The sequence below is a fragment of the Haliotis asinina genome, chromosome 14 (genome assembly GCF_037392515.1).
Source record: "Haliotis asinina isolate JCU_RB_2024 chromosome 14, JCU_Hal_asi_v2, whole genome shotgun sequence".
Classification (NCBI taxonomy): domain Eukaryota; kingdom Metazoa; phylum Mollusca; class Gastropoda; order Lepetellida; family Haliotidae; genus Haliotis; species Haliotis asinina.
Window position 1 is genome coordinate 6,956,544 of NC_090293.1, and position 12,307 is coordinate 6,968,850.

Sequence of the window (12,307 nt, forward strand, 5' to 3'; positions counted from 1 at the left end):
GGATATGATGTGTGACTCCCGTGGTCTTACCGAGGTCACTCCTACACTTATCTATGAAACGGCTATATGGTTTAAGATCGACAACAAAAGTCACTACCCACTTAGATCTAGTGATAGATATGTCATTGACTTTCTCAAAAACAACATTCTCTGAAACTATAGACCCATGGCTTGCGCCAAAAGTTAAGATAAGTATACACAGGTACAAACCCACTGTACCTGAAAAATGCAGGAAATCATAATAGGTATTATGTGTCACTACTAGTACCACTCATTTCTTCAAGTTACACAATACTGTATCATACACTAACTACAACTACGGGCCATTTTGACCCTCATGACGTTGGGTAACTATTAGAACAACCTATCAACCATCTATAAGATTATATACATTGATTCCGTAGCTTTGCCGCTATGAAGCCTTACAGCAGCTGGGCTACTGCCCTGAGTAATGCTTTGACTGATTCTTTGGGCTGGGTTGGTTTTACTGTCTGAGAAACAGCATCAATGTCCATTTGAGACTGTTCACTCTCGACTTGTTCCTCAGGATCACTGGGTTCTGAATCGGAAACAACATCCGTATCCATGGGCTTCTGCCTCATGCGTTTTGCCAATTCTGCAAGTGGAATGTTTTCTTCCTCCTCTGACTCAGATGTTTCCTGACGGTATCTCTTAACAATCCTTGAGAATGGACCTTGTGTGTTGTCTTCTGTTTCATTGTCACTGGAGCTTGATGAAGGCGGGACCACATGGTAAGCCCTACGTCTTGGCTTATCTTGCTTATCCTTGGGGATCTCCCATTGGTCCAATCTAGCAACTCGTAGATGTTCTGCATGGGCTCTGGTTGTTGTACCATCCAGCTGGTTACGTATGATATAAGTGACGGGTGAGGTCTGGTCCATTACTCTGTAGTATGGCTGCCATTTGTTTTGTAACTTGCTCTTTCTCTGATGCAGCCGGTAATACACGGGGTCTCCAATCTTGATAGTATTAGGACTGCTGTATCTGTTGGCATACTTGGCCTGTCTTCGTTTTGCCTTTCGCATGTTTCGATGTACTAGTATGAAGGACTTATGCTGCTGCTGTAGAGCAATCTTATGTTCTTCTTCTCCTGTGTACTTCCTCCGGGGTTTCAGCAAGTTGTCGACTGGTAACACCACGTCTCTGTTGTACAGGAGGAAGAAGGGTGAGAATTTTGAAGATTCGGAGATGTGAAATCTAATGGCTGCCACTGTCTGGTTCAAATAGAGGTCCCAAGTCGTGAGAGAATCTTCAAGCTTTTTAGCTAGGACATCATGAAGAGTCCTGTGGAATCGTTCAACCCGTGCATTCGATTGTGGGTGATAGAACGATGTTCGTATGTGATGTATCCTCAAAGTCTCTAGGGTTTCCTTCACAGTGTGATTGACGTTTTCTGTGCCATTGTCAGTGACAATTTCCAGTGGACATCCATGGCGCGGAAATATCTCCTCTATCAGCAGATGGGCCACCGTTGCTGCAGTTTTATCAGGGACTGCAAAGGCTTCAGGCCATCCCGAATAATGGTCAACGAAACTGATGATGTACTTGTTACCCGAAAGAGTAGTTGGGTATGGGCCAGACAAGTCCATGCTGATTTTGGCGAAAGGATAGGGGGTATTTCCGTCTCTTGTAGGGGAGGTTTTTGACTTTTCATGGATCGGCTTTGACATGTGATACATTTCGATATGTATTGGTACAGCTCCTTGTACAAGTTGGGCCAATAATACTTCCTTTTTATGGATTCAAAACATTTATCTACTCCCATGTGTCCTGTATTGTCATGATATTGGTTCACTACCAATTGTTTAAGGTGTTGTGGCACATACAGTCGGGTACATGGTTCATCATCACAGTCTGTAATGTAGTACAGGATCCCGCTGATCATCAGAAACTTCTTGAGCTGGGCTTTGCTATCTGTACCTGTCTCAAGTTGTTTCTTTATACTTTGGATCCCGTCATCCTTACTTTGTTCCACCACCATGTCTAGGTCGGCGTCCATCTTGGGGAGTGGTGGGGCTTCTTCAGGTTCAACCAAACAACCTGCATAGTCCTGGTCGGTGAATTTACCTGAGTCAAAAACATTAATTTGGAGACTGTTGTCAACCCTGTCAATTTCAACCTCTGAATCATCAGCTGGGAGTTCATCCGGTTGAGCCGGTATTCGTGACAGCAGATCTGCACAGGTGTTATCTACTCCCTTAATGTATTCAATAGTACAGTTGTACCCACTTATCCCCAGTGCCCATTGCTGTACCTTTCGATTCTGCATTGGTGATTCTAACAGATAGCGCAGTGGTTGGTGGTCCGTCCTGATTTTGAACTGGGCGTTGTGAATGTAGTGATCCAATTTCTGCAGGGCATAGTGGATGGCATATGCCTCTTTTTCTATGGTTGACCAACGACACTGGGTATCTGTGAGCTTATGGGATAGGAAGTGGATGGGTTTCTCTACCTCTTCTATCCATTCTTGACACTTTTGTGTCAGGCAGGCTCCGATACAGGTATCACTGGCGTCCGTGTACAATGTATACGGCTGGTTCGGGTCAGGATATGTCAACAGGGGAACAACAGTAAGGCTTTCCTTGAGAAAGTCGAATGCTCGTTGGCAGTCTTTAGACCACTGAAATCTTGCAAATTTCTTGGTCAGTTTGATAATCGGCTCCGCGATCTTGGAGAAATTCGGGATGAACCTCCTGTAATAACTGCGCATACCGATGAAACTCCTCACCTCTTTTACTGTTGTGGGGGCTCCCATTGCTTGTATGACCCTTACTTTTTGCCCGTCTGGTTTGATCCCGTTTGAGTTGATGGTAAAACCCAAATACTTGGTTTCTCTTTGAGTGAAGGTACATTTCGACAGTTTCAGCTTCAGGGAATGCTCTCGTAATCTCTTAAAAACTGCCTTAATGTGGTTCAAGTGTTCCTCTTGTGTTTGCGAGAAGATCAAGATGTCATCAAGGTAAGCAATAGCAAAGGCACCCATCCCTTCTAAAACTTTGTTCATCAGTTCCATGAAGATGGAGGGGGCGTTACACAACCCAAATGGCATCACAGAGAATTCAAAGAGTCCACGATGGCAGGCGAAGGCTGTCTTCTCTTGGTCCTGGGGATCCATTCCTATCTGCCAGTATCCAGACTTCAAATCCAATGTTGTGAAACATGTAGAATGTCCGAGCTGCGTTAAGATATCATCAATCAAAGGCAGGGGTGTCGAGATTGGTCTCGTGACTTTGTTCAGCGCACGGAAGTCCACACAAAACCTTTTTGATCCGTCCTTCTTGTCCACTACTACAATGGGAAAACTCCATGGGGACCGGGAGTGTCGAATAATTTTCGCTTCCAACATGTCATCAACAGCCTTGTCAACTACTTGCCTCTTGTTCAAAGGGACACGATAAGGTCTCTGTTTAATTGGTGCGTGGTTACCAGTGTCTATCCTCATGGTAACCGTCTCTGTGTGGCCAAGGTCCAGGTCTGATTTGGCAAACAGATCTTTGTTGTCAGATATGATTGCCTGGATGGGTTGTCGGAGGTCATCAGGGGCATTTACATCTTCGATCTCGATTTCACTTGGTTCTTCTTTCTTGAGACCCCGAGGGATTGTCACAAGGTTAGTTGATGGCACATCTGACAGTTTACCAAGGATACATCCCCTCTTAAGTCTGTACGTGCGATTGGTTGTGTTTACGATCATCATAGGCACATATCTATCTTTGTTAAGCTTGACTATGGAGTTACTCACTAAAAGTCCTGGCTCATTTCCAAGGTAACCACTGTCAGTCCCTGTTGCTTCATAGACATTATTGACTTCAAAGGGTGTCCCATTCTTGACCTTTCCTTTGACGATGCTCTTACTTTGTGGCTTGATGACAGTTTCTCCAGCCAAGCGTATAATTGATGAGATGTGTACATCATCCTCTAGTGGAACATAGGTTTTTCCCACTCGTAGACTACCCAGATCAAAATAAACCCTGACCCCTGCTGCTGTTAACCAGTCATGTCCCAAGATCATATTTCTGTTCATGTTACTGACTATATAAAACGTGTGATTTAATGGAGTACCCCTTAAACTGAAGTCAACGTTAACACTGCCCTCAACATTTAGAGAATTACCGTTTACGCCCTGTAATGGTACTTTCTTCTTGTTTAGTTTAAATTTATCCTTAACGAAATTGAAAACCCTCTTGTGGATAATCGAAACTTCTGCACCTGAGTCTATGAGACATCTAAATCTATGTTTCCCTATCTTTGCTGTACAAGAGTTAGGCCTATCAGCAAGATTAATAGAATAGGATGCTTCTTCATGAGGAAGAGGTTTTAGTTTAACCGAGGTGATTGGTGATGACGTGTAGGACAGTTTCGTTTGAAGTGGCCTGGTTTCCCGCATACCCAGCAAAGCCTTTCTGCTGACGCGTCTGTATTGCCCCCAGACACTGCATTAACCCGTTGCTGTGGGCGGCTTCGACATTCACGTGTCCTGTGGCCTACTCGGCCGCAATTACGTTGCCGGGGCCGGAAGTGATCTACTTCCATCGGCTCAACTTGCCTGTCATGGGTTTCATTATAACTACCCCTACCAACACGCAGAGAGAACCTGGCCCTAATATTTTGTTCATTTGTGGCTGCAATCACTGCCGTGGCCAAATTGGCAGGATTCTCCCGCATGACCTTCATCTTTAGGTAGTCGTGGCTCAGGCCATCTATGAAAAACCCTACCAATTGTCTTTCAATAGCTGCCCCATTACCGCCGTCGTGCCGAAGCCCAGTGTAAGCCTCACTGGCCATGTTCAACAGTCTCTCGGTAAACATTTGAACACTTTCATATTGTTTCTGCTTCAGCATGCGTAGCAACATGAATGCATGTTGCGGGTCGGTAATTTCCGCAAATCTCCTAGTGAGTTCTTCGCGTAACTCCTCCCATGCGGCCTCGGGGTGATCTGACAAATACCTTTGTATGAAATCACTTACAGTCCCTACACTGGCCTGGTACGCAATCAATTTGATTTGCCTGTTCTCCGCACCTGACAGGACTGCATATTTTTCAACGGACTTGATCCATTCTTTAAATTTCTTTTGTTCCCCGTCGAATGGCTTTTTTATCTGTGATACCCCCTGTGCACCTAGGGCTTTAGTCAAAATGTTCAGCTGTCCTGTTATTCGATTCGCTATTCCATAAAGAAAGTCCCCTATTTCCGCCATTTTGTCAAGACCTAGTACACAGTCTCAAAACCACCTACCTGACTTGATCTGGCTCCTTCTGACTCCTAGAAGTTCCAGAATCCGGCTCACGGCACCAATTCCGCAAGACGTTCCCTTCGTGTAACACTACACTGTTTTTAAGTCAGGTTTTCACAAACGACGGACTTCAGGGGGTGTTTCCTTCAGGAGCAACAACTTTTATTCTTTACCTAACCTTCACAAGAATACATAGCTATACAAGTGTCACCAGCCCACAAAGTCAAGGTGCTGGTCAGGCCGGCGAACCGACCTGTACGTCTTGTTAGGACGGCAGAGAAGCTCAGTTCTCACGCCCCTCACCCAGGGAGGGTTTTTATATACAGTTCTCTGTCGGTGGGTCACATGCTGACCCGCGGTCATTAAAATCACCAGTGTCAACCTGTCCATCATGATGGTTGGTGATGGCAATAACTACACTGTAAAGAGTTGTTGATTCCTTGTGAATTCTGTACACATACACTCATTTGTGGCCACAATTGGCCCTTTGCAGACGCCCTGACAAGCACATGTCTTATTATCTTGTTAGACTTCGAGCCTTCTGAGTTTAACCACTGGCCGACCCGTGTGACCAGCTCCATTAGTGAATAATAACTTGTTGGACTTCAAACATTCTGATTTTAACCACTGGCCGACTCGTGTGACCAGCTCCATTAGTGAATAATATACATGGGGCAGGCTTAACTTTGTTACAATCTTGCACATCGTTCGTTATCCAACCATGCAGACTTGTCGCTTATAGACACGCTTTCGGATAGCCTCACGCACGTGCTAGTTAACGCCGCACGGGAAACATACGGTACGAGAACACCCGCGCGCCATATGAACCGTGAAAAAACAAACAAACCTTGGTTCGGTAAAGAATGTAGACACTTTAGACGCCGATTCACTAAAGCTAAACGCCGAGTTAAAAAACCTAATACCCCCGCCAATGTTCAAAGACTCCGTACAGAATCGAAAGCTTACAAAAATGCTTAGATAAATATATCCGATTCCATAAAACCTCACTCCAAAGAACGTTTAGATGTAATTTAAAGAAATCATCAAAGCAATACTGGAACGCCCTCAAAGGTAGACGCTTAACTGGAAACGAAAAATGTCCTACTATCGATTCTTTTTATGATTATTATAAAGCTTTAAATGTCAACGACCAAGATGACGACGACGGAAATCAATCCACACACGAAAAAACAGTTTTTAATCTCGATTGTAGCAAATTAAGTAAAGATATCACTCTAAAAGAAATAAAGACAACTATTACAAAATTGAAGAGAGGTAAAGCCAGTGGAATAGATAATGCTGAAAATGATTATATTATTGACTCGACTTCTTCTGTCATATACTTTCAACTGGGAAACTTCCCGAATCGTGGCTAATCGGTACTATAAAACTAATCGGTACTAATCGGTACTATAAAGTCGATACAGACCAATAACAATCTTAAGTTGTGTGGGAAAATTTTTAACATGTATTTTAAATGCTAGGCTTTCGGAATTCCTAGAAATGAACAATGTAATTACCCCTGCACAAGCGGGTTTCAAAAAGAACTTTACAACAATAGATAACATGTTTGTTTTACATATACTTGCAAATATAATGTCCACCCAAAAACAAAAACTCTTCTGCGCGTTTATTGATTTTACGAAAGTATTTGACACTGTTTGGAGAATTGGTCTGTGGACGAAGATACAGAAGATTGGAATTCACGGTAAATTCGCCACGCTTATTACAAACATGTACGATAACATTAGATCAAATGTAAAATTCAACAATGATTCCTCTTGTTATTTTCCTTGTGAAAAGGGTGTTCGCCAGGGAGAAAATTTGTCCCCGTTCTTATTTTCAATCTTCTTAAACGATCTAGAAAAGCACCTGTATGAACTCGGCTGCGATGGGGTTAAATTAGAGATGTTTAGTGAAAACGAACTACAAGCATTCTAATCTATCAAAAACAAACGTCGTTGTTTTCGGAACGGAGCCGGCTAAAACATCAAGATTAGAATTTAAATATGGAAATAGGATATTAAATATCGTTGATAGCTATGTTTATTTAGGAATAGAATTCCATAGAAATAAAAGAATGGTTACCGGCATTACACGAGTAGTAGCAAATGCCATAAAAGCGATGTACTGTCTCTTAAAGAAAGCGCGAAATGCAAATCTACCACTAGATTGTCTCATGTCAGCTTTTGATGTCATGATGTCACCAATCCTTACACATGGATCAGAAATATGGGGACATGAGAAACTAGAACTTATTGAAACTGTTCATTTAAAGTTTCTAAAAATTGCCTCTGGTCTTAGAAAACCTACCCCAAACTTTATGGTTTATGGCGAATTAGGTAGAGCCCCTTTAAACATAAGAATTTATGTCAAATATGTTGTCTTTTTGGCGTAAATTCGCGTCAGCTGAGACTATCAAACTTTCTCATGTTTTATACCAATATATTAGTCATGACTATGAACAACACCCTACAGCATATCCTTGGTTACACCCCATAAAACATCCATTAGACAGAATCGGTTTATCCGAATTATATGTAAATCCCTCGGCATGTTCTACAAAGTCCTTAGTTTTAAAAGCAAAACAAATCTTAACAGATCAGTTTATTCAAAAATGGCAAGAAGATAAACGTTCCAGTTCCAAGGGAGTCTATTATCAATACTTTAAAAATCACTGTCCTTTGAAAAATATCTTTTACTTCCAAAATCCATACACATCAATGGTGTTTTTATGAGAATAAAGAAGTTGAAGTTGAAGTTAACTTCGGAAGTTTTCGGAAGTATTCGGCGAAATACGATTCGTTACAACTTTCGGCGTACGTGCTGTATTCGCACGACATTTCATTCACAATCACAATGTCTGACTGTGAGGAATTGTTTTTGACACATGGGAAATACTGTGAAAAATCTCAAACTGACAACGATGATTTCATATTCCGCTTCTGTAAGCCTTTGTCAGAAGAAATGACACAAGCTAAATTTAATGACAATCTACCAAAAAGTACGAAAAGGAAAAACGAAAGGGCCTTGTCGTTATTTAGGGGGTGGCAAACAGAGAGAATGCAACGTTCAGTGAGTGACAATATTTATCTTACATCAGGCTGTTTAACAAAGAGTTTGTTGGATATGACGGCTGAAGAACTGAACACATGTTTGGAATACTTCTTGTGTGAAGTCAGGAAGAAAGATGGAAGCCATTATCCCAAATCTTCGCTGTATGCAATATCCTCTTCTCTCCCATCTGCCTTAAAAGCTTCAGGTTCGAAGTTTAGTTTATTTAAGGATGATAGTTTCAGCGACGCCAGAAAATGTATTGACTGCGTTATGAAGGCAAGGTCAGCTGCCGGAATGGTTGCTTCGTCAAGAAAGCAGACGGAAGTAATTATTTTTAGAAATTGTGGGAAACACAAGTATTGGGAGACGATTCCCCTCAAAAACTGCTAGACACAGTGCTAAATTTAAGCGGTAAGATTACAATTCATTTTAGTTCAACAAAATTATCGCAATAAAAACCATTTTTTGTCAGGACGACAAAACTACATTTACAATATCTTGTGACTTCTCATGCGAAAAGCATTCGTATGATATTAAGAATATACAAGAAGTACAAATCACTTTGGTATGAATTGAGAAAAATATAATTGTTTATTAGTTTTACTGTTTTGACAATGGTATTCATGTCAGTTTATTTTACTTAAATACTTCATAACATTTGGCAAAAAAGGTCTGAGTAAAACATCCCGAAATTTTGTTTTCGTTAAGTAAAGAAAAATGTTAATATCCAATGTTCCTGATTCTTCTAATTTCCTGAAGCACTCCAAGTTACATATTCTAATACTATTCAATCTTTATTAACAGCCCGGAACTTTGTCCGGACAACACCAACGACGCCTTTTATTTGACACCACTGAGGAAAAAGAAACCGTGCATCTGGTTCTCCAGTGTTCCAGGTGGACACAAAATCCTGCAAGAAACTGTCAAACGTATCTGCACTTCCGCCGGTATACATGGCACGAAGACCAACCATTCGGGCGATGGCGGCAACGTGGCTGTATCAAGCCAACGTCGATGAACAAACAATCTGCGAACGCACAGGTCACAGGAGCGAAGCGGTTCGTATCTATAATAGAACCAGCGAAGAGAAGCCGCGGTTTCAGAAATACCCGCCAAATCCCGTAAACAAGAAACCCCTGCAAACACAGACGTGGACAAGATGTCCAAAACGACAGTAAATCCGATAAAGACGGATGTTTCCAAATGACCACAGAGAGTCCAGCAGAGACCTATGTGAAATAACGTCCTGTAATTGTCTTTAATTTCAATTAGAAATAAATAAAATGAAAATAATGTAGTTTGTTTTTGTTGAGCTTTATTTGGTGGTAGCGATAACAAGGCCTCATAGACAAGATAACATTCTCCTATCAGGGCATTATTCTTGATATACATCTTCTTAGGAGGGTGTTCTCTAGAATAATACCCTGATAGGAGGGTGTTATCTGGGTCTGCTAGGCCCTGCTAACTCTTCCCGGGATGCTCCTCAGAGAAAACAACTCTGTTGAAATAACGTTACGTGAGCATTGAGGTATATAAAGTATGTTTGTACCCCACAGACATAATAACATGTCATGTGTACAAATATCACACCTGCCTGTCTGTGTAATTACATATGTGACAGTGACAGGTGCACAAGCCATAAAGTAATGTATTTTGTTTATGGTGTATAGCCTGATAGTTCAAATTCCATGTGGTCAATGCCTGATGTTGTGTGTTGCATAGTGTCATTAGCAGACAGGGGGCAGACAACTCCTCTGAGTTATATTCTTCCAGGGACGTTATTGTTATTATTTTAACACACACACACACACACACAGAGACACAGACACACACACACACCATAGACAGGCATTCTTAAATTCGGCTATCATGCACACGGCTAATGCATTCATGCATAATAAAGTGTATATAAGTTTATTCAAGGTGGGTTACAGATACATGTAAGTACATTTAATGTTGCACAATTTAAGCTTTCATATATAAAAATGTACATGTCTTTCCTTTTGCTTGGAAGGTATGTACTACAGGGAGAGTTTTGTCAGTCGTGCACATTTAACACAGTCATGAATATAAAATGTTCATACATTCAGATATCCGAAAATTCGCTTATCCGGAAATTTCAATAATACATAAGTGTTCGGATAAACGGGACACGACTATACATTCAATAGATATCAATATAATACCGCCATATTATTAGCATATAAAATGTACATATTTTCCCCTGTATTGAAAGGTATGTTTTCATATATGCAGGACAAAATATGTTAGGGATATTGGTATTTTTATGGGTTTTTTTTGTATGATTGATTATGTTTCTGTCCAGTATAGGTAGTTCACATCCACCCAGTGTAACTATACAGTCATATACTTCATACAAGGTTATAAACTACCCAGGGAAAAGAAACACATACGTAGTATTTTTCCATGTAAGTTTTCGAATTTGAATCATTGGTGTCTATGTAATCAATATATCTATGGTGAACGCTGTCTGCAAACATTTCCGAGTTTGAATCCCTTGTCATTGAGGACAACTCGCCGAAACTCACCAAAATCTGTTTTCCTCAACAAATGCGATGAATTGTGAACGGGAAGAAATTCATGCGTTTCCTTTTGCACACACATTCTATGCATCATTTCCAATAAAAGTCCGGGGTTTCAATGTTGAAGGTGAAGGTGACGACAATTGACAACCTAAATTTGGTGTTAAAGTCATGCCCAGACTTACTGAGGCTCAGCGCCTCAATGCGATTGGTCATTTGGAGGCTGGGGAGTCTCAGTCTGCGATTGCAAGACAACTGAATGTGTCACAGAGTTTTTATAGCAGGATTTTGGCATCCCTACCAACAGCATCGGTCAACACGTGATCGCCCTAGGTCAGGTGGACCCCGTATGATCATACCCGGTCAGGACAGGTTTAGGTTCGACAATTGCGGAACTGGTTCGACATTTGCGGAACTGGTTCACCACAGCATCTTCCACAACATCGGTAGTACAAGAGACTCAGGACAGTTTGTGATCCGCTTACGTGAGGATGGTATTCCTTCCAGAAGATCTTTGTGATGAACTGTCCTTACACGTCAACAACGGCAACAACGCAGACAGTGGAGTCGCCAACATCTCCCTTGGCCATTGCAAAGGTGGAGAACTCTTAACTTCAGTGATGACACAAGAAAAAAATGGTGATTTACAAAAATTTACAAAATTTAAATGTCATCTTTACAAACATTTACAACGATTGTAAAGGTGATGTTTACAAGGCTTGTAAACTTTTGTAAATTTAGGAAGGATTTTACCACTACTTCTTTCATTTTTTCCATTTCTCAAGAATCCCCATGACTCTGTATACTTACTAATTTATTATTTTTTTTGTTCTGTTAGAGTTCTTACTGTTGATATGCATAATAGATCTTGCATGTGACATATTTATTCATGAAAACTGAATGGAATAATGGAAAGGAATAAGCCATAATTTGTATAGTCCATTTGTGCTTTATATCAATGCAACTGCGTCTGGTGCATGAAAACATGACAGTTGATGTGTACGGCCAGCATTGATCTATATACCAAGTACTTGTGACTGTTAAAACATATGTCTTGCCTTTGTTCGAGATCATCCCAAGCTCATTCCGGTGATTTTACCACTCTACTCCGTGGGAACTATATGCATTCTCTAAATAACACCTGTCACTAGACCTTTTATGTTGGTGCTCATTAACGGTGTTATGCAATTGGCGTATTCAAGAAATCTCATAAACATGTCAATAGATAATTGGTTGTGGTGTCAGTACGTGTGGATTGAGCAAATACTCAAATGAATTAATACAAATCATTGTGTAACAAGATTTATATAATCATTTACAAGAAGTATGTTACAGAATATTTAAATGGTGCGTGCCGGTCTATCATTTGTTTGTTTATGTTCGGCGTACATAATTTTTTTAATTTATCATTCATACATAAAACATAACTTACATAACTGTACACTCTGTTT

General features: G+C 40.9%; 1 protein-coding gene across 1 annotated transcript; it reads right to left on the reverse strand.

Moving 5' to 3' along the window:
• Nucleotides 1-422: 422 nt before the first annotated feature.
• LOC137262049 (uncharacterized) lies at nt 423-5,220 on the reverse strand. The gene is made up of 3 exons (XM_067799839.1): nt 4,599-5,220; nt 1,858-4,005; nt 423-1,495 (listed from the first exon to the last, which is right to left on the reverse strand). The coding sequence occupies exons 1-3, from the start codon at nt 5,218-5,220 to the stop codon at nt 423-425; spliced, it is 3,843 nt and encodes a 1,280-aa protein (XP_067655940.1).
• Between the last annotated feature and the right edge of the window lie 7,087 nt (nt 5,221-12,307).